The sequence below is a fragment of the Cherax quadricarinatus genome, chromosome 29 (genome assembly GCF_038502225.1).
Source record: "Cherax quadricarinatus isolate ZL_2023a chromosome 29, ASM3850222v1, whole genome shotgun sequence".
NCBI lineage: Eukaryota > Metazoa > Arthropoda > Malacostraca > Decapoda > Parastacidae > Cherax > Cherax quadricarinatus.
In genome coordinates, this window is record NC_091320.1 from 23,217,487 (window position 1) to 23,239,563 (window position 22,077).

At 41.5% G+C, this 22,077-nt stretch overlaps 1 protein-coding gene and 1 long non-coding RNA gene across 5 annotated transcripts in view; both read left to right on the forward strand.

Annotated features, from left to right (window-relative positions):
• Positions 1-1,971: 1,971 nt before the first annotated feature.
• LOC128690625 (1-acyl-sn-glycerol-3-phosphate acyltransferase alpha) overlaps positions 1,972-22,077 on the forward strand; it is a 119,300-nt gene continuing 99,194 nt past the window's right edge. For all 4 annotated transcript variants that reach the window (XM_070089643.1, XM_070089645.1, XM_070089644.1 and 1 more), the window contains exon 1: positions 1,972-2,242. In XM_070089643.1, coding sequence (XP_069945744.1) covers positions 1,980-2,242 — 263 coding nt within the window. In that variant the 5' untranslated portion in view covers positions 1,972-1,979. The remainder of the gene's footprint in view (positions 2,243-22,077) is intronic.
• LOC128690626 (uncharacterized) lies at positions 8,710-21,704 on the forward strand. The gene is made up of 2 exons (XR_008407324.2): positions 8,710-13,218; positions 21,002-21,704. It is a non-coding gene; the product is annotated as an uncharacterized lncRNA (long non-coding RNA).

Sequence of the window (22,077 nt, forward strand, 5' to 3'; positions counted from 1 at the left end):
CTCATCCGACTATCTGGCGACGTTTAATCATGAGGCCATACCGGGTGGGTCCATCTTTTTGAATCACCCTGTAGAGGTATTGTAAATATATATATCTATATATATATATAGATATATATATATATATATATATAGATATATATATATATATATATATATATATATATTTATATATATATGTGTGTGTGTGTGTGTATTATGTTATTATTATTATTATCACACTGGCCGATTCCCACCAAGGCAGGGTGGCCCGAAAAAGAAAAACTTTCACCATCATTCACTCCATCACTGTCTTGCCAGAAGGGTGCTTTACACTACAGTTTTTAAACTGCAACATTAACACCCCTCCTTCAGAGTGCAGGCACTGTACTTCCCATCTCCAGGACTCAAGTCCGGCCTGCCGGTTTCCCTGAACCCCTTCATAAATGTTACTTTGCTCACACTCCAACAGCACGTCAAGTATTAAAAACCATTCGTCTCCATTCACTCCTATCAAACACGCTCACGCATGCCTGCTGGAAGTCCAAGCCCCTCGCACACAAAACCTCCTTTACCCCCTCCCTCCAACCTTTCCTAGGCCGACCCCTACCCCGCCTTCCTTCCACTACAGACTGATACACTCTTGAAGTCATTTTGTTTCGCTCCATTCTCTCTACATGTCCGAACCACCTCAACAACCCTTCCTCAGCCCTCTGGACAACAGTTTTGGTAATCCCGCACCTCCTCCTAACTTCCAAACTACGAATTCTCTGCATTATATTCACACCACACATTGCCCTCAGACATGACATCTCCACTGCCTCCAGCCTTCTCCTCGCTGCAACATTCATCACCCATGCTTCACACCTATATAAGAGTGTTGGTAAAACTATACTCTCATACATTCCCCTCTTTGCCTCCAAGGACAAAGTTCTTTGTCTCCACAGACTCCTAAGTGCACCACTCATCCTTTTCCCCTCATCAATTCTATGATTCACCTCATCTTTCATAGACCCATCCGCTGACACGTCCACTCCCAAATATCTGAATACATTCACCTCCTCCATGCTCTCTCCCTCCAATCTGATATCCAATCTTTCATCACCTAATATTTTTGTTATCCTCATAACCTTACTCTTTCCTGTATTCACTTTTAATTTTCTTCTTTTGCACACCCTACCAAATTCATCCACCAATCTCTGCAACTTCTCTTCAGAATCTCCCAAGAGCACAGTGTCATCAGCAAAGAGCAACTGTATTATGTGTATTATGTATGCATGTATATACGGTGCCCCGTGGCAAAACCTCTCGCTTCACACACTGAGTCCGGGTTCGATTCCCGGGAAGGGTAGAAACATTGAGCGTGTTTCCTTAGACCTGTTGCCCATGTTCACCCATCAGCAAAATGGGTACCTGGGTGTTAGTCGACTGGTGTGGGTCACAACCTGGGACAAAACTGACCTAATTTATCCGGAATGCATAACATGCGGCTTTCTATGTTAGCTAGGCCTGTATACCTTGTACATGTAGATATAAAGATATTATTATTATGTATGACATGGACTTTTAGATGATCATGTGTTGAATGAATCGCAGTTTTTTATTACTTTCCAAATAGTTCATCCTAAATTCTAAACAACTTAACAGTTAAAACTGAACAGTTAAGTTGTTATATTTACATATTATTCAAAAAAAGGTCTTTATATATTCCGCATCATGATGTGAATGTATTTTTAGTTGCTGACCTTTAATATTCTGAGATTAGAGTAATCTTATCTCTTATTGTTTTCCCACGTTGCATTAGTCACTATCTTTAAGATCAAATAAAATTGATACACTGGTAACACTTGCTTATACTTTTGTAGAATCGAAGCTTACGGATTAGGTAGTGTTGAATTCTTTTATAATGTAAGATTAAATGCTTTTAAGGAGGTTCTAAAGCAGACAGCGATTCCCTTTTTTTCCCCAGCTGTTGCTTGGTATGTTGCTCTCCAGTATCTATGACTGGCATTGACAGGCAGACAGGCAGAAGTCTCACGAAGTTGTTAGTTTCGTCCGGTCAGGATCAACTGTACAGGATGTTGGCGTGTGACTACACCAACGTGCTGATCGCTGCCGTCATGATCATGCCCTTCGTCTACGAGTTCAGCCATCGCTTCAGGCTGTACCTTAAGTTCTTCATCTATTACGCTATGGTGATGCTGTGCTCTGTGCTCTTCATCCCCTTCATCATCTGGAGACCCGGGGATGTCAGGAATACTTTGTGAGTTGTTCACTGTGGCTGCTTCTGGGATTGCCATGCCTCGTAGCTACGTCTGTGATGGTTATTCTGTGGTAGATTGTATTTTCATAATAAGTGATGCAGTAAGCTCGGTTGTCTGCCTTCCTTAACCTCTAATAATTTATGCTTATTTTGCATTAAAGCTGATCTCTTGCATAGACCGTTTATATAGTTAGATAATAGCATTGGATTTGTCCAGTATATATGTTCAAACAGTTGTGGTCACTGGTTGGCATTTGGGTATAACAGTATTTTATAAAACGTTCCCAATTTAAAATTGTAATTAGATGTACAGTAGTAGTAGTGGTAACCAGATGTCAAAGGCAGTTTGTTGAGAGACAAGTGGTATTAAATGTCACTGACTTGGTGCATCGTAGTAAATATCTTGCATGAGCCATTAGGGCTTCTGCTGCTCCCTTTATTCTTAAATTAATGGAAGTACCACCAGTACTGTGGAAGTAGCGGCAAGTGCTGTTGTCCCAGCATGGAAGAATTAACTGCCTAACATAACCCACCTAACCCTAATCTGAGATTTACCTCTTACCACTTTTATTAAATGTGGTGAACCCAAGGAAAAGTAAGCATATGGTTTTTATAGATCTAATGTTCACATGATGGCCCCAACAACATTTAAAGATTAAAATAAATTTAGATATGCTATAGGGTAGCTAGTATATTTAATGTTGCCATGTTCTGGAATACTGCACTGTTAGTTGTAAAACCTGAAAATCTTGAGAGAAGACTATGCAGCAGCTGCTGATAATCTTGAATGTGTACAATATTCTGACTCCCCTTACTTTTAGCATTACAAATCTCAAGTATGCTGTCCGCAGATTAAAAGAATTTGCCAGTCACTTTTGATATCGTACAAATAGATGTTGATGCAGCTGGTGTGGTGATACTATAAAGTTCAGGTTAAGGCATTTAAGCACTGAAGAAGACATTTACTAAGGAAATGTATTGCTATGCATGGCTTTTTCAGGACTGAAAAGTAATTTAGCATGGCATGTTTTCTTAGTAAATGTCTTGGTAAGTACATAAGTGTCTTTTACTTTTGAATATATGTTCTCAGTTTCCACGATACCATTTATATAATTGGGCTACAAGGCTTGCAAACATAGTCCAGGTAATATCTTGGAGTTAAATAACTACAGAACTAACTTGTGTGTGAAACTTCTTTTGACTGTTTAATGAGGTATGTTCTAATCACATCTGCACTCTGATTTCCAGCTTCAAAAGTGACATATCTGGACAGTACTATCCATTTCATATACTCTGCTGTATTCTAGCACCTCCCATGAATATAGCAATAATCTACTGTAGATTGTTAATGGTTTCCATGACCTGTAAACAGTGTGACACTTTGCCATTTTAAAAAACACCAGGACATTCTTTGGGCCATAAGCATTCAGTCATTTTGCAAATCCTCAGCACCCTGATACTTTGCTGATTTCATAAGAATATTGGTATCCTTTGCAGATTTCAGTATATGTAATTTTCATCAGCATTTATATATATATATACTCCCTTATTTTGCATAATAATTTGCATGTGCATTTATTTTTCTAATACCATTTTAAATAAAATTCTCACACGTTTAGTGAAATAGGTGTTAAATTTAAACTATAAAAGTGTGAAATCTGAATTTTCTGATAATGGAAACTGAGAGTGGTTAAGTTTGAAAGTGCTGAACTTATCCAGATCCCACAGCATGGAGGTGTACAAAAAACAAAGGCCTTTAATTTTTTTTAGTTTATTTTTTATAAAAGCCTGCAAACATCACCTCATTGTAAATACTTGCCATTCAAAATGACTATTTCCTATCTGCTAGCAAATATTCCATCCATTTACACATACATTACCAGTTATCCCATGTGTAGTCAACTTTGAAAATCAGTCTTGTGTGAGGAGGGAAGTTTGTGAGGCAGTGGATGGAATGAAAGTGAGTAAAGCAGCTGGGATTGATGGGATAAAGATAGAAATGTTAAAAGCATATGGGAATATAGTTTTGGAGTGGTTGCTCTTTTATTTAAATGTATGAAAGAAAGTAAGGTACCTAGGGATTGGCAGAGAGCAAAGGGGACACAAGAGAATGCAAAAATTATAAGGGAATAAGTCTGTTGAGTATGCCTGGCAAAGTATATGGGAGAGTTGTTGTTATTGAAAGAATTAAGAGTAAGATGGAGTAAGATAGCAGATGAACAAGGAGACTTTAGGAAGGGTAGTGTGTGTGTGTGTAGACCGTGTTTATAGTAAAAGATATAGATGAACAGTATCTAGATAAGGGTATAAAGGTTTTTGTTGCTTTTATGGATTATGAAAAGGTGTATGACAGGGTGGATAGGGGGGCAATGTGGCAGATGTTGCAAATGTATGGAATAGGAGGTAGGTTATTGAAAGCAGTGAAGAGATTTTACGAGGATGGTGAGGCTCGGGTTAGAGTATGTAGGAGAGAGGGTGAAATTATTTCCCAGTAAAAGTAGGCCTTAGACAAGGATGTGTCATGTCACCATTAGTTGTTCAATATATTTATAGATGGGGTTGTAAGAGAAGTGATTACTCAAGTGTTGCAAGACATTTGGGGTTAAGAGATAAAGAATCCTACACAGTGGGAGTTGTCACAGTTGCTCTTTGCTGATGACACTGTGCTTTTGGGATTTCTGAAGAGAAGTTGCAGAGGTTGGTGGATGAGTTTGGTAGAGGTATGTAAAAGAAGAAAATTGAAAGTGAATGTAGAAAGAGTAAGGTGATGAGCATAATAAAAAAAATTAGGTAACGAAAGATTGGATATCAGGTTGGAGAGAGAGTATGGATGAGGTGACTGTATTCAGATATTTAGGAGTGGATGTGTCAGCAGATGGGTCTGTGAAAGACGAGGTGAATCATAGAATTGACAAGGGGAAAAAGGCGAGTGGTGCACTGAGGAGTCTGTGGAGACAAAAATCTTTGTCCAGGGAAGCAAAGAGGGGAGTGTATGAGAGTATAGTTATACCAGTGCTCTTATATGGGTGTGAAGCATGGGTGGTGAATGTTGCGACAAGAAGGCTGGAGGCAGCGGAGATGTCATGTCTGAGGGCAATGTGTGGTGTGAATATAATGCAGAGAATTCATAGTTTGGAAATTAGGAAGAGGTGCGGGATTACCAAAACTATTATCCAGAGGGCTGAATAGGGATTGTTTAGATGGTTCAGACATGTAAAGAGGATGGAACAAAATAAAGACCCTGAGAGTGTGTAAATCTTTAGTGGAGGGAAGGTGGTGTAGAGGTCAGCCTAGGAAAGGTTGGAGGGAGGGGTAAAGGAGGTTTTGTGTGCGATGGCTTAGACTTCCAGCAAGCATGCGTGAGCATGTTAGATAGGAGCAAATGGAGATGAATAGTTTTTGTGACTTAACATGCTGTTGGAGTGTGAGCAGGGTAATATTTATGAAGGGACTCAGGGAAACCGGCAGGCCAGACTTTATTCCTGAAGATGGGAAGTACAGTGCCTGCACTCTGAAGGAGGGGTGTTAATGTTGCAGTTTTATAACTGTAGTGTAAGCATGCCTCTGGCAAGACAATGATGGGAAACAGCTGATGAGTTAATAAAAATAAAACCTGCAAACATCACCTCATTGTAAATACTTGCCATTCAAAATGACTATTTCCTATCTACTAGCCAATATTCCATCCACTTATACATTACAGGTCCGCCATCACAAATCCGGCAATCAGTTATTCGGTTCCTTCAGTTATTTGGCACTAATTTCGGCTAGCATAATTTCAAATTTCCAGGGGGAGCCACACCAACCTGCTGGTACTGTTTGGTGGTGCTACTTGCTGCACAAGTCATTCTAATTTTTTTCTCCATTTATTGTTATAACCTGCTTACTTTTAGCTAGTCATGGTTCCAATGAATAAAAAAAAAATGCTTTTCGTTGTGTAAAGCACCTATACAGTACATTGTCCATTAAAGATAAGGTGGCTTTGAAGCCACTGTTGGTTGCTATGAGCTCAGTCTTGTGATGCAGGAGAATATGCTTTATTATTATGTTAATATCAACACTACAGGTTATTGCCTATCACAATTGATCTAATATGACATAATAAACAATATAAATAACGTAAAGCGTGTTAAATACTCCAGAATGAATAATATTTGGCATAATACAGAGCAGTTCGACGGAGGTATGAAGAGGATACGAGACACAAGTACCATTCTCCTATCCCTGTCTTGGAGCTTATATTAGAGAAAACGGAGTGTAGCACAGGGCTAACTGTGATATACACTCATACTGCACCATAAACCTGAAACAAAAAAGCTATTTTCTCTATATAGATTACCACACAGCATGTGTGTCGAGAACCTAGGATAACACAAAAAAGTCAGACAACGTGGCTTATTTCTAGTACCTGGCTTGGGTTAGCCATATATGATATTTGGTAAATATTCGATTTCCAGCCAGGGTAGAAACATTGGGTGTGTTTCTTTACACGTGTTGTCTATGTTCACCCATCAGTAAATGGGTACCTGAGTGTTAGTCGACTGGTGTGGGAGTTATCCTGGAACACTGACCTAATTTGCTTGAAATACTTAGCATAACAAGTGGCTTTCCATATAGTAGTGTCACTGATGTCAGCTGTCTGTATCCCATGTACATGTAGTAAATTATTATTATTATAATTATTTTCTCATTTGTTTGTTGGGTTATCTTACTGAAACTTGGGCAATGTATGATGGAAAGATATTTCTTAATGTACACCAAAAATGAAAGAAATTAGATCATAAATAGCAAAGTTCGCTTCTCAGCCATTAGCGGCCACTCAGCGGTATATTTTTGTATGATTTTTATGGTTATATTCTCGATTTTTTGGTCTCATTTGATAGAATGGAAGATATATTACAGAAATAGATATGATTTTGATTGCTTACATGATGAAAAGTACCTTGAAATTGCGCTCACAGTAGCAGAAAAGTTCTATTCTTTAGCGATGCTAGAGTAAACAGATGACGTCACCGTTCAATACCTGTCTGCCTGCCAGTCCAAATTCCAATATGCAGTCAAGAATGGGTTGACATTATTTATACAATTACAATAATGCAGTATGCATAACAGTAAATCTTCTATTTTTTTTGTGTGAATAAAAATTCCAAATGGTAAGCAAGAGTAATATAAGAGAGGCATGGAGCCATGACTAATGAACAGAGAAAATGTTATTTTAGTGCCTGGAATGTCTGCATTGTCTATTCTGGACCCTATTTTGAAATTGGCATCTGTGAAATTGGCCAAATTGCCAATTTCTGACCACTTTATTGGGTAGTTGAAGTAGGTGAATGGGCGGTTTCTTGTACTCAGTCGACAGACTAGAAGTAAGTAAGTTTAGGTACTATACACAAATAGTTACATAGATTATCATACATAGCAACGTATATATAGAGAACCTAGGATAACCCAAAAAAGTAAGACAAAGTGACTTATTTCCAGTACCTGGCTTGGGCTTGCCATGATTTTTGGTAAATAGTTTTTTCTCAGTTGTTTGTTGGGCTGTCTCATTGAAACTTAGGCAATGTATGATGGAAAGATGCTTCTTAATGTACACCAAAAATAAAAAGACAGACGATAAATAAGAGTTCACTTCTCGGCCATTAGCCGCCTCTTTGTGATATATTTTCATATGGTTATTATGGTTGTATTCATGTTTTTTTTTGGTCTCATTTGATAGACTGGAAGATATATTACAGAAATAGACATGATTTTGATTGCTTTCATGATAAAAAGTACAGTGGTCCCTCAATAATCGTCCGGCCTAAAAGTCGTCCATTTCGGAAATACATAGTCCCGTTATTTCGTCTAAACATTGGCTCGCAAATGGTACGTTAACTCGCTAATCGTCTTTCGTCCTGGACGTGTACTCACGGCTCTGAGCTGCCTCGGCCTTCCCAGCCAGTGTGCCATTGTTTACCAGTGAGCGACGGTCCCCTCACGTGATCGTACGAAATATTTCATAATACAGTAGGGCCCCACTTATACGGCAGGTTAGGTTCCAGGCTGTCGCCGGAAAGCAGACATCGCCGGAAGGCAGAACGCCATTTTTTCCATTTAAAATGCATATAAATGCCAGACAACAAGTTTACACTAAATTATATTAAGTTAGCAATAGAACTAGGCATTAAAAACACACAAAGTAAAATACATTCACAGTAATACATTCACAGTACAGTGGACCCCCGCATAACGATGGCATCACATAGCGATTATTTCGCATACCGCTTACTTTAATTGCAAAAATTTTGCCTCGCATACCGCTTAAAAACCCGCTTACCGATTTTCGTCCGAGACGCTTCCAATGTGCGGCCTGAGCCACGCTCACATGTTCCGCCGGTGGCATTGTTTACCAGCCAGCCTCCGCAATAACATCCAAGCATACAATCGGAATATTTCGTATTATTACAGTGTTTTCGGTGCTGTTTCTGGAAAATAAGTGACCATGGGCCCCAAGAAAGCTTCTAGTGCCAACCCTGTGGTAAAAAGGGTGAGAATTAGTATGGAAATTAAGAAAGATTTTGAAGGGTTTGGGGCTAACCCTGAGAAGCCTATGCCAGTTGTGGAATCCATTGTGCCTACTTCAAAAATTAAGGAAATGTGTGCACAGTGGGTTGAACTGCAAACCTTTATGGATGAAAATCACCCTGACACAGCTGTTGCAAGCCGTGCTGGTGACTATTTCAATGACAATGTTGTGGCCCATTTTAGACAAATCGTAAAGGAACGGGAGGTACAGAGCTCTATGGACAGATTTGTTGTGCGACAGAGGTCCAGTGACTCTCAAGCTGGTCCTAGTGGCATTAAAAGAAGGGAAGTAACCCCGGAAAAGGACTTGCTACCTCAAGTCCTAATGGAAGGGGATTCCCCTTCTAAACAGTAAGAAGATAATGCTCTCCCCTCCTCCCATCCCATCAATCATCACCAGATCTTCAATAAAAGTAAGTGTCATGTAAGTGTGCATGCCTTTTTCAGTTTGTGTGTATTAAAATTAACATTTCATGTGGTAAAAAAATTTTTTTTTCATACTTTTGGGTGTCTTGCACGGATTAATTTTATTTCCATTATTTCTTATGGGGAAAATTCATTCACATAACGATTATTTCGCATAACGATTACCCCTCTTGCACGGATTAAAATCGTTAACCGGGGGTCCACTGTATTTGTAATCTTAATGTAGGGAGAGAGGTGAGTAGTGCTTATTTGTAGGGAGTCAGGTGCAGGTAGCCCAGGTATAGGTAGCCCTGGCTCCCCGTCTCATACTTAATATACGATCTTTAAAACATCCCAGAGAGGTAAAATACACATACAGTACACTCGTTACTTACCTTAAAATGTGTAGTCTTAATATAGGAAGAGAGGCGAGTAGTATTTATTTGTAGGAAGTCAGTGTAGGTAGCCGGTAGGTGTAGCCCGCCTGGGCTACACCTACCGGCTACCTACACTGTGGCCCAGAGCCATATTATTAACATCGACATGCCTTGTTCACTGAATTTAATCATTTCTAACAACTACCTTTAGATGCCATCATAAACGTAGGTAGAAGTAATGAATAATTCATGCTGAAAATTGTAAACAAAAGCGGAGTGAGGGAGTGGCTGGGCCGAATGCAGATTCATGCACGTTTTCTCTGATGGCTGAGCTAGAGAAAACGTAATGTCCCTCCACCCGGCTACCACACAGCTCCACAAGTATTATTATCAGAGCACACATAAAATATGCAATAAATGCCAGACAAGTTTACTCTAACTTATATTAAGTTAGCAATAGAAATATGCATTAAAAACAATAAAAGGTTAGATACACACAGAGTACACTTATTACTTACCTTAAAATATTAATATTAATGTGTGAGAGGTGAGTGGCAGGGTGATTATTGAATAAAATCAGAATGGCGCACCATCATCCTCTAATTTGGTACTTAAAGCAGGAGGCTTACGACTTTTCTTTTTATTACAGCTCACCTTAGATGCCATCGTCAATGAGAGCCAACTAGTTAACAAAAGAGTAAACGAGAGAGAGAACGAGATAGTTGAGACAATGTAAGAACATAAACTGAACAGGTAGTGGGCGATCACTTGATCAGGCGAAATAAATGCGTATTAATATGTATCTACTTTTAGTTCATTCACATCCATTTGTAAGAGTTTGTAAAACCATTTACCTCAATATTTTTTTTATTATAACAATAATTACCTCACAATACAAATCCTACTCTTACATTGTGTACAAGTTGTACAAGTTAGTTCAGAATAAACAAACAGCAACACACCATTTTTAGAGCGAATGAAGATAATAATAATAATAATAATATTAATATTAATATTTTTTATTATAAAAAGCACTAAACCCACAAGGGTCGTGAATTGCTATATATAGAGTAAAGGCATATGAAATGAATATTTTTCTACAGTTATCCCCCAGTTTGACTAGAGAAAGCGTAATTCTTCCAACACTACCTACACAGCTGCTTTGTAAACAAGTCTCATATTTACATCAATTTTTATTCTGTGAGTGTATGTATCATGTTTATATGCTATGTAACGGGTTTCATATATAATTTGAGGAAAATATTATAGATGGATTAATGAAAATGCCTATATTGTTGTAAAATAAGACAGTGCCCAAGAGCGATTATTATTACGTAGTATTGGCGTCGTGAGTAGAGAGAGACTTAGCGATTTTAATGTGTACCTGCACACCAGCACAGTGTGCAAGTATATTTAGGTACAGGTACACATAAGTATAATTATCAGAGTACATATAAAATATGCAGTAACTTTAAAACACTTGAAATTTTGGAAAGTTTCCTGACATAATAGATGTCACGGAAAATGTAAACAAACCGGGTGAGGGGCGCCTTATTTGAAAGACCGCTTGCCGTATAGCAAATTTTGGTCATAATTTGACATCGCCGTATTAGCAGAACGCCATAAGGTGAAACGCCGTAAAGCGGGGCCTTACTGTATTCCATTCATTTTAATGCTTGCAAGTGCTAAATAAGCTACCATGGCTCCAAAGAAATCTCCTAGTGCCAAGCCTTTGGTAAAGAAGGTGAGAAGTATGATTGAATTTAAGAAAAACATCATTGAACATAATGAAAGTGGCGTACGTGTGGGGCCAACTGGCCAGGATGTATAACAAATCCCGTACAACCATATCTTCCATCATAGCCAAGAAAAAGGAAATCAAGGAAGCTGTTGTTGCAAAGGGGGTAAATAGGCTGACAAAAATGAGATCACCATTACTCGAAGATGTTGAGAAGTTATTATTGGTGTGGATAAATGAGAAACAATTAGCAGGAGATAGTCTTATGACCAAAAAGCGGCTGAAAAATATATGCAGGAATTCATAGAGGCTGAAGGACTGAAAACTGAGCAAGTGTTCAGTTGTGACGAAACAGGCCTCTTTTGGAAGAAAATGCCAAAGAGGACCTACATTACTCGGGAAGAAAGGGCACTGCCAGAACACAAGCCTATGAAAGACAGGCTGACGCTCATGTTCTGTGCTAATGCTAGTGGGGATTTCAAAGTGAAGCCATTACTAGTGTACCATTCTGAAAATCCCAGTGTGTTAAAGAAAAACAATGTTTTGAAGAGTAAATTGTGTGTTTGGGAGATCTAATAATAAGGCATGGGTCACGAGGGAAATTTTTGTCGAGTGGTTCAATGTGTTTGGCCCTAGTGTGAAGAATTACCTCCTGGAAAAGAAATTGGATCAAGTGCCTCCTAGTAATAGACAGTGCACCTGCTCATCCTCCAAACTTGGATGGCATAATTCTGAAGGAGTTTGGGTTCATCACAGTAAAGTTCTTGCCCCCCGAATACCACTCCTCTCCTCCAGCCCATGGACCAGCAGGTCATTTCAAACTACACCAAAGCAATGTTTGAAAGGTGCTTTAATGTGACCTCAGACACTCGCTTGACCCTAAGAGATTTTTGAAAAGAACACTTCAGTATTCTCCATTGCATAAGCCTTATAGGTAAGGCTTGGGAGGGAGTGACTACCAGGACTTGGAGCTCTGCTTGGAGAAATTTGTGGCCAGATTGTCCACAAGAGGGATTTTGAAGGGCTTGTGGCTGACCCTGATGAGCCTATGTAAGTTGTGAACTCTATTGTTGCATTGGGAAGTTCCATGGGGTTGGATATGAGTTTGGAGGATGTGGAAGAGTTGGTGGAGGACCACAATGAAGAGCTAACCACTGAGGAGCTGCAAGAGCTTCAACAGATTGCAGCTCAGAATCTTGCTGCAGAGGAGGAGGAAGAGAGATAGAAGAAGTTGCCTTCTTCAGAAATTAAGGAGACTTTTGAAATGTAGGGTAGGATGGAAAGATTTATGGAGAAACATCACCCTGAGAAGGATGTTGCAAGCCATATCAGCAACTTGTACAGTGACAGAGTCTTGGCCCATTTTAGGGAAGTTTTAAAGAGATGCCAGAAACAGAGCTCTCTGGACAGTTTTTTTGCGAGACAGGACTCCAGCGACTCTCAAGCTGGTCCTAGTGGCATTAAGAAACAAAGAGAAGAGAAGTAACCCCAGAAAAGCACTTGGTACCCGAGGTGTTGATGGAAGGGGATTCCCCTTCCAAACAGAAATTCAATCTCTCCTCCAGTCTTCCATACACTAAGAAGAATCACCAATAAAGGTAAGTATTATGCTGTTAATGTTTCATTCATCATGTCCCATTGTATTATGTACTACATCTATATTTCATGTAAAAAATTTTTTTTGTTTTAATACATCTGGGTGTCAGGAACGGATTAATTGTATTTACATTATTTCTTGTGGGGAAAATTGATTCGAAAATCTTCTATTTCGATAATAGCTCTACTTCCAGGAACGGATTATGGACGATAATTGAGGGACCACTGTACCTTGAAATTGAGCTCAAAGTAGCGGAAATGTTCGATTTTTGTCGATGTTCAATGAACTTTGTGTAAGTCAAGTTGGTTAATTTTATTAAGTTTATTCTAACCTAACCACTCTGTAATCTGGGAAACTCAGTAATCCGGCACACTACAGGTCCCAATGATGCCGGATTTGTGATGGAGAACCTGTACCAGTTCTCTCATATGTAGTCAACTTTGAAAAACAGCCTGATGTGAAGGAATGTATTGAAGGCCTTAGTGCAGTAATGTCGTCTGGAAACCCTGCATCACTATACACTGTACTACAAATTAAAAAAAAAAAAAAAAAAAAAAAAAGCCTCTTTGACAGATTTTGTTGAACAGATCCATGCTGGCTGTCCTTTATTAAATTGAAAGTGTGGAAATGGTTTACAAATTTCCATCTGCAGTATTCTCTTGAACAACTTGCAAGTATGTTATATCAGATGCATTTATTTGACTTCCCATGTTATACCCTGTAAAGCAAGTATGTATGAATATATATGTATAAAAATATATTTAAATATATGTATAAATAATATATGCCCAATGTATATACATGTGTATATATAATAGAGCTTAGCTTTTTTGTAGTCTGACAGTCCCATAATCCAGTGAAAACTGACAATCTAGCCAAGTGGCCATCTAAGGCATCTGATAGCTCTTTCAATGCTTCCAACTGTAAAGTGTTCATGCCCAAAGCTTTAATTGCTTTAAGTTTACCAGTGTGCTTTAAGTCTTTCTTAATCCTAACATCATTTCCATCCTCAGATTTACTAGTCATCATGGGTTTAGACTCTGGTAGATTATACTGGTGTCTTAATGTGTGAAAATAGAGGCAGTAAATTTTAATTATTGTCTATATCTACCTCTTCTATAGCAGTAAGGCCCTGTCCACTGTCAGTTTTCATTGGGCCAAATGTATCTTTGATTTTCATCTGCTGTCTAGTAAATGAGGAAAATGATTTTGGGTCCTCCTTGATCTTTTGTGCCATTTTCCCCTCTTCAAGGGGGGCTCCTTGGCGTGGTGAAGAGGCTCTTGGTCTGAGGAATTAGACCTATCGGTCTTCTTCCTCAGACCGAACCTAATTACCCCCCAATCTCCCCTCCCCTATCCCATCCTCCCCATCCTCCCCTTTTTCCTTTCTTCCTCCTCCTCCCCACTCCTCCCTTTTGCCCTTCCTCTTTTTGTCCTTTGGGATTTCTCCCACAGGCGCGCTAGTTCCTGGGTAGGAGAAAGGACACCGGGGTCCATCCCATTCCGTTGAGGTTTCTTGGCGGTGGCGTAGTTTGCCGTGGAATCTGGATTGCCTAGGGATGTCCCGATCCCTCTCCGGTATCCCGGAGTAGCTTTGGGTGTCTTTTGGGCGACGGGTGTAGCTCTGGAAGCCACCTTTCGGATTCCGGGGGTGGTGGCTGAAGGAGGTATGCTTTGTGGCGGATATCCGGCCGCCCTCTCTCTTGTCCACCGAGGTAGCTCGGCAGATGTGAGGTTGCTATCCCAGATTGCTGGTTTACTGGCATGAAGGGTAGGGTATGGCACGGGTTCCATGCTGCATCTGCGCTACTAGCGGTGTCGAGTCCTCTTGGGCGCGGAGGGAGATTTCTGGCCCTTTCATCCCTCCTAGGAACTATCCCTCCCCGGTCCCCCCTTTTTTTTTTCTTTTTTTTATTTTTATTTTCTTTTCTTCTTTCTTTTTTTTTCTTAAAAACAAAAAGAAAGAAGTAACCTAACCATGGCAGCCCTAGTCCATGAACCTGGTACCCCCGGGCCCCTTCTTGATACCGCACCCCGTTCTGACCCCGCCTCGTCTTTGGACCACTCTTCAGACATTCCTCATGCCTCTGTACCTATTGCCAGTGCTGTTTCCTCACCCGCTTCAGGTACTGAGGCCTCGACTGACTCCTTCGATTTATCAGACCTTCGCTCTCCTCTGACTATGCTTCCGGCCTCTCCCTCTACGGTGCGGCAATTTTCAAATCGCCGACCCGTTCCACGTCGGACCAACTCTGGTCCCACGCCTAAACGTCAACGACAATTACCTGCTGATGATACTTCTCCACCTTCACCTTCTCGTTCTTCTCAGAAACGATCGACACGTCCTTCACTACCTTTCCACGCTCAGTTTCAGACTGAACAGTGGACTAAATTCTTCACTTTACGACCAACTTCCTCTACTGCCTATCTTTCTGACCATAGTATTGGCAAGGCACTCCTACGCCATGTTGGTAAAGATATTTCTTTTCATGCTCTTAAGAGCGGTACGCGCATCATTACCGTACAGAATGCTACCCAGGCTCGTGAGCTCTCTCGTCTTTCCCATATAGATACTGTTCCTGTCACCCTTGAAAAACATCATTCCCTCAATTCTTGTAGTGGTACCGTTATTCTGCCCCATACCATAGTTCAACAAAATTTCCAGACATGTGGCACCGACATTCTAGAACAGCTGGAACTCCAAGATCTCCCAATCCTCAAGGTAGACACTTACGTTCTTCCTGCCCGTGGGCGGAGACGATACCCTAGCAATGTGGCTCGTTTAACTTTTGACAGCCGAGAACTCCCATCCTCCGTTTATATAGCAGGACATCGGTTACAAGTTCGAAAGGTGATCCCTACACCACAACAGTGTAGAAATTGCTGGCGATTTGGCCATCCAGCGAAATATTGCAGATCTATCGCCGAATGCCCAGTCTGTGGTGCCGATGACCATTCTAATACGTCTTGCAATCGATCTCCCTCTTGCCTTAACTGTCATGAGGCTCACCCTTCGTACTCTCGCCGTTGTCAGGTCTATTTAAACGAGCGGGAAATCCGTTACCTCAAAGAGACAGAAGGTCTCCCTTATGCCATGGCAGTTTCTCATCTCCGCCTCCAAGGGAGACTCCCACGTGTTTCTTATTCCCGTGTTTCAAAACGTCCCCCCACTTCTGGTATCCCATCTTCTACACCCACCTCTGTGGTTACCTCTCCCATAATCACTCCTGTATCTAATCCTTTTGCTGTCCTCGGCTCAGACGTCCCTACTTCAACGCCTCAGTCTAATCTCGCTTCTTCGAGTTCTCTCTTACAAGCCTCAGTATCGACGAGACCTCGTACGACACCTCTTCCCAATCGTCCCTCTACTTCTCAAAAGTCAAAAAAAGGTCCGGTAACACCTCCTACCCATCTTCCACCTCCTCATTTTACCCTCCCTGTCTCTGTCCCTAGTTCTTCCCTTCTCACTGGCTCAGTTACAAGTGCAGAGGTTCACCCTCCTCCTCGTAATGTACCTTCCTCCCCTGTTCCCTCCCAAGTTTCTTCCTCTTCTGCCACCTCCCAGGTTCCTGTCTCTTCTGTCCCCTGCCACACTTCTCCAGTTCCCTCCACCCTTTCGCCCCCCCCTACCTTGGTACAGTCCAATACAGTTCCAATCTTTACTCATCCTCCCCCTACCATTCCCAATATTGTCTCCCATACGACATCTCTGAATTCCGAAACACTTGAAGCAATCTCTGAATATATTGCAGAGACCAAACCATCAATGGACACTGATCCACCTTCCGCTCTTCCTCTCTCCTCTGCTCCATCTGCGCAACTCCTTTCTTCACAGCGCACCGTTCCTTCGCTGCTTGAACATTTTCCACTGCCTCCGCATGTGGACTTTTCTAACCCTTCTAGTCCGTAGGAACCCTTACCTGCGGATTTCAAGTATCTTTATCATTGCCAATCATGGCCTTTTTACAGTGGAATATACGCGGCCTCAGGGGTAATCGGGGTGAGCTTCAGATGTTACTCTCCCAGTTTGCCCCTGTTGGTGTTTGCTTACAGGAACCAAAATTACACTCTGCTGTTATTTCTCACATCTCAGGCTATAATTTATTGTATTCTTCAGATCCTTTTCCTGATGGGACCTTTAATGAAAGTGCCCTTCTTCTCCGCACTGATATTCCGTACCATCAGCTATTTGTTCATACTTCGCTGCATTACACAGCAGCCCGTATCCACTTACATAGGTGGTATACGCTCTGTTCTTTATATCTCTCTCCTTCTCGGGCATTATCTATTCCGGATTTTGCCTTCCTTGTTTCGTCATTACCGCCACCGATTCTGTTACTTGGTGATTTTAATGCCCACCATTTCCTCTGGGGAGGGTCTCACTGTGATTCCCGTGGAATTCAGTTAGAGGCTTTTCTTGCCACCCACCCCCTCCATGTTTTAAATACAGGTACTCACACCCATTTTGATCCTCGGACTCATACTCTCTCTTGCATCGATCTCTCAGTTTGTTCTTCCTCCGCCGCATTAGACTTCACTTGGTCTGTTCTCCCGGACTTACATGACAGTGATCATTTCCCAATCATTCTTACTTCCCCTTCATATTCGCCACCTCTTCGCACCCCACGCTGGCAATTTAATCGGGCAAATTGGAACCTTTACTCACACCTGACTGTTTTTAAAGAGGTTCCTTCTTCGTCCTCCATCGATGAGCTTTTACACCTCTTCTCGTCCTCCGTTTTCACCGCAGCTTCTCATTCTATACCCCAAACTTCGGGCAGGCATTCTCAGAAATGCGTGCCTTGGTGGTCTCCTGCTTGTGCTCGTGCAGTACGTTTGAAACGCGCTGCATGGGGCAGGTACCGGTACAATAGAACCACAGAGCGACTCCTTGATTTTAAACAGAAGCGTGCGATCGCTCGCCGTGTCATCCGTGACGCTAAACGCACTTGCTGGCGAGATTATGTCTCCACCATCACCTCTGTTTCCTCTATGAGTGCAGTCTGGAAAAAAGTACGAAAACTGAGTGGTAAATATTCTCCTGACCCGGCTCCTGTTCTGCGGGTTGCCGGTGTTGATATAGCAAACCCACTAGATGTTGCCAATGAAATTGGCAATCATCTGGTCCGTATTTCTCAGGGACTCCATCTATGCCCCTCATTTCTTTCCTCAAAGTCTGCCAGAGAGTTAGCACCCTTGGACTTTTCTTCTCTCAGAGAAGAACAGTATAATGTGCCTTTTACACTTCAAGAACTGGAGGCAACACTCTCAGCTTGTCGATCATCGGCAGCTGGGCCCGACGACATTCATATTCGTATGCTACAACATTTACATCAGTCAGCCCTTGCAGTCCTATTACGCCTTTACAATCTTATTTGGTCACAAGGAGTTCTTCCACAGCCGTGGAAATCTGCCATTGTTCTCCCTTTCCGCAAACCAGGCACTACGGGACATGAAACCTCCCACTATCGTCCCATTGCTCTTACCAGTGCAGTTTGCAAAGTAATGGAACGTCTAGTAAATAGACGTTTAGTGTGGTATTTAGAGACACACAACAGTCTCTCCACTCGTCAATATGGCTTTCGTAAGGGACGTTCTACCATAGACCCCTTACTGCGCTTGGATACGTATGTTCGTAATGCCTTTGCGAATAACCACTCAGTTATTGCCATATTTTTTGACCTTGAGAAGGCATATGACACAACTTGGAGGTATAATATTTTAGCCCAAGCCCACTCCTTAGGCCTTCGAGGCAATCTACCATCCTTCCTTAAGAACTTTTTAACTGACAGGCATTTCCGTGTTCGGGTTAATAATGTGCTCTCCCCGGACTTTGTCCAAGCTGAAGGTGTCCCCCAGGGATGTGTTCTGAGCACAACACTTTTTCTCCTTGCTATTAATGATTTGGCCTCTAGTCTTCCATCAAATATTTGGTCATCACTCTATGTTGATGACTTCGCTATTGCCTGTGCAGGCGCTGACTGTCACCTCCTTACAGTTTCTCTCCAGCATGCAGTCGACCGTGTTTCCAATTGGGCCACCACACATGGGTTTAAATTTTCCAGCACTAAAACCCACCAAATCACTTTCACTAGACGCTCTGTCATCTCTGATCATCCTTTGTACCTCTATGGCTCACGTATCCCTGAACGTGATACAGTCAAGTTTCTGGGCCTCCTCTTTGATCGTAGGTTATCCTGGAAACCTCACATTACCTCTCTGAAGGCAACTTGTCACAGCCGGCTGAACCTTCTTAAAACCCTTGCTCATCTTTCGTGGGGAGCTGATCGTCGAACCCTCCTTCACCTACATTCCACCCTTATTTTATCGAAACTTGATTATGGTGACCAGATCTATTCAGCGGCATCTCCTGCTACTCTCTCTAGCCTTAACCCCATTCATCACCAAGGATTACGTTTATGCCTTGGTGCTTTTCGCTCTTCCCCTGTCGAAAGCCTCTATGCAGAAGCGAACGTTCCATCCTTATCCGATCGCCGTGATGCCCATTGCCTGCGCTACTATGTACGCTCTCATGATCTCCGCAATCCTTCCATTTATAGAATGTCACTGATATTAGTAGACATTCTTTATTTGTTCGCCGCCCCTGCTTACTCCGTCCCTTCTCTCTTCGCCTTCATTCGCTCTTGTCTTCTCTTCAACTACCACCTTTCTATGTACATGTAGCATCTCACTTTTCCCTACCCCCCTGGGAAGTTCCAGCTGTTCGAGTCTGTTCTTTCTCCCTCCCTTGCTCGAAAGCCCAACTGTCTACGGTCGCTTCCCGCTCTCTTTTTCTTGACCACTTTCACTCTCATTCTCATGCCATTGCTGTGTACACAGATGGCTCTAAGTCTTCTGACGGCGTAGGATTCGCAGCAGTGTTTCCGGACAGCGTCGTACAAGGGCATTTACTATCTTCAGCTAGTATTTTTACTGCTGAATTATATGCCATCCTTACAGCACTTATCCGTATTGCATCTATGCCTGTGTCATCATTTGTGGTTGTCTCAGACTCCCTTAGTGCTTTACAGGCTATACAAAAATTTGATACACCTCACCCCTTAGTCCTCCGTATCCAACTTTGGCTACGCCGCATCTTTACTAAGCATAAAGATATTGTTTTTTGTTGGGTCCCTGGTCATGTTGACGTACAGGGCAATGAACAGGCAGACACTGCTGCGCGGTCAGCAGTACATGACCTACCAGTTTCTTATAGAGGTATTCCATGTACGGACTATTTTGCTGTAATATCTTCCCACCTTCACACCCGTTGGCAACAACGTTGGTCTACTATGCTCGGCAACAAACTTCAGTCTATTAAACCGAGTATAGGTTACTGGCCGTCTTCTTATCACCAGTGTCGAGGTTGGGAGACTACTCTCTCCCGTCTTCGCATTGGCCATACTCGTCTTACTCATGGATATCTCATGGAGAGGCGACTTGCTCCTCTCTGTGAGAATTGCCAAGCTCCATTATCAGTCAGCCACATTCTGTTGGACTGCCCACTTTATCAACGAGCACGCAGAATTTACCTCTGTCGTCGTCTTCGCCCCGCTGCTCTCTCTTTACCTTCCCTTCTCGCTGATGGACCCACCTTTCATCCGGACTCTCTTATTGACTTTTTGACAACGACTGACTTACTTCACAAATTCTGATACTTTCAGCCCTTTCTACTTGTATCTCTTGCTACCCTCTACCCCCGTACTATCCCCTGCCCCGCTGTTTTCTGTAACCTGCTGATCATCCCCCCTCCCTCCTGCCATCCAATTCCCTTGCTTCCTTCCCTACCCTGCAGCGCTGTATAGCCCTTGTGGCTTAGCGCTTCTTTTTGATTATAATAATAATGTGCCATTTTCCTCTCGAAATGCTTTTTTTTTTTTCTAATATTGGTACTGTAGCATGATTTAGTCCCAGTTTATACTGAATATAATCTGTATAGTTCTATGACTCTTGGTACCTTTGCCATTATCTATTTTGTTCTTGCCTGTCTGTCCATCCAAGGAGCACCACAATTCCTCGTCTGCTTTTCATTGGAATGTACATGTCTGTAGCACACTCAAATGTTTCTTTTACAGTTTCCTACATCACTGCAGGATCACCTGATTCAAAAAACTGTCCCACTGTACATTCACCAGAAAGGATTTCATACCTGAATAAGTGCATTCATCCTGAAAAAACATCGCCAAACCTCCTAGATATGTCTGTAGCAGCCGCCTTGTTGAATTCAGCCCAATGACGTCGCGCATGTGCAATGAGACTCCCACCACCCACAGCCATGGCAATAGCGCCGGCCGCTACTTCCATGGTACCGTCGAAATAGTCACTCCATTATTCATTTTATAAATTTAGTATTTAGTCCTGAACTTTTATGTACATACTGTCACGTGATCTTGCAATCTGCTCAGTTTTTAAGTATTCTGTGTTTACTTCAAAATTTTATATATTCTTAAACTGAATGACAATGAATTGCATGATTTGTAAAATATTGTTCTGCACATTTGTAGAATCTGCACACAACTAGGTTAGGCTAGTAAAGATTCAATATGGTGTAATTAATCACACTTTACCTTACTTCACTTGGATAAAGATTTTAGACAAATGATGTAAGGAAGGGTAATCTTGCCTCGCCTAACTTGGTAATGTGGTGATGTAAATGATGTAGCAAACATTATATTTCAAAATAATGTAATTTGTTATACATTAGGGAAATGCCCCCAGACAGATATTGGATACAAAATGTAGAAAGAAATTATCTTAGATATTAAAAATTGAATTACAGATCAGTTTTTGTTAGCCATTTGAGCCTTCTGGTCAGACACTTGCTTAGGATGCCTGACCTTGGCCTGATTTAAGTGTAGGAGAAACTTGGTGAACCAAGTTGGGAATATCAGATTGCTGACTTTTAATAGTGCAAATTGTGTTGACCAGGAAAGTTAAAGGGTGGATTATGAGAGCTTTCTAAATAAGGGATGCTAAACAATAATATCCAGGCAATTGTCATTAAAAAAAAAAAAGCTTAATTTTTAAAGGGGGTGGACCTGCAAGCCAGCAGAAGGCCTTGGTCAGATGATCAGTGGCAGGTCAGTATACGTATTACTAAGACTTGCATCAGGAAACAATTGTTCTGTTTTCTGATGAATCTTGCCTAACC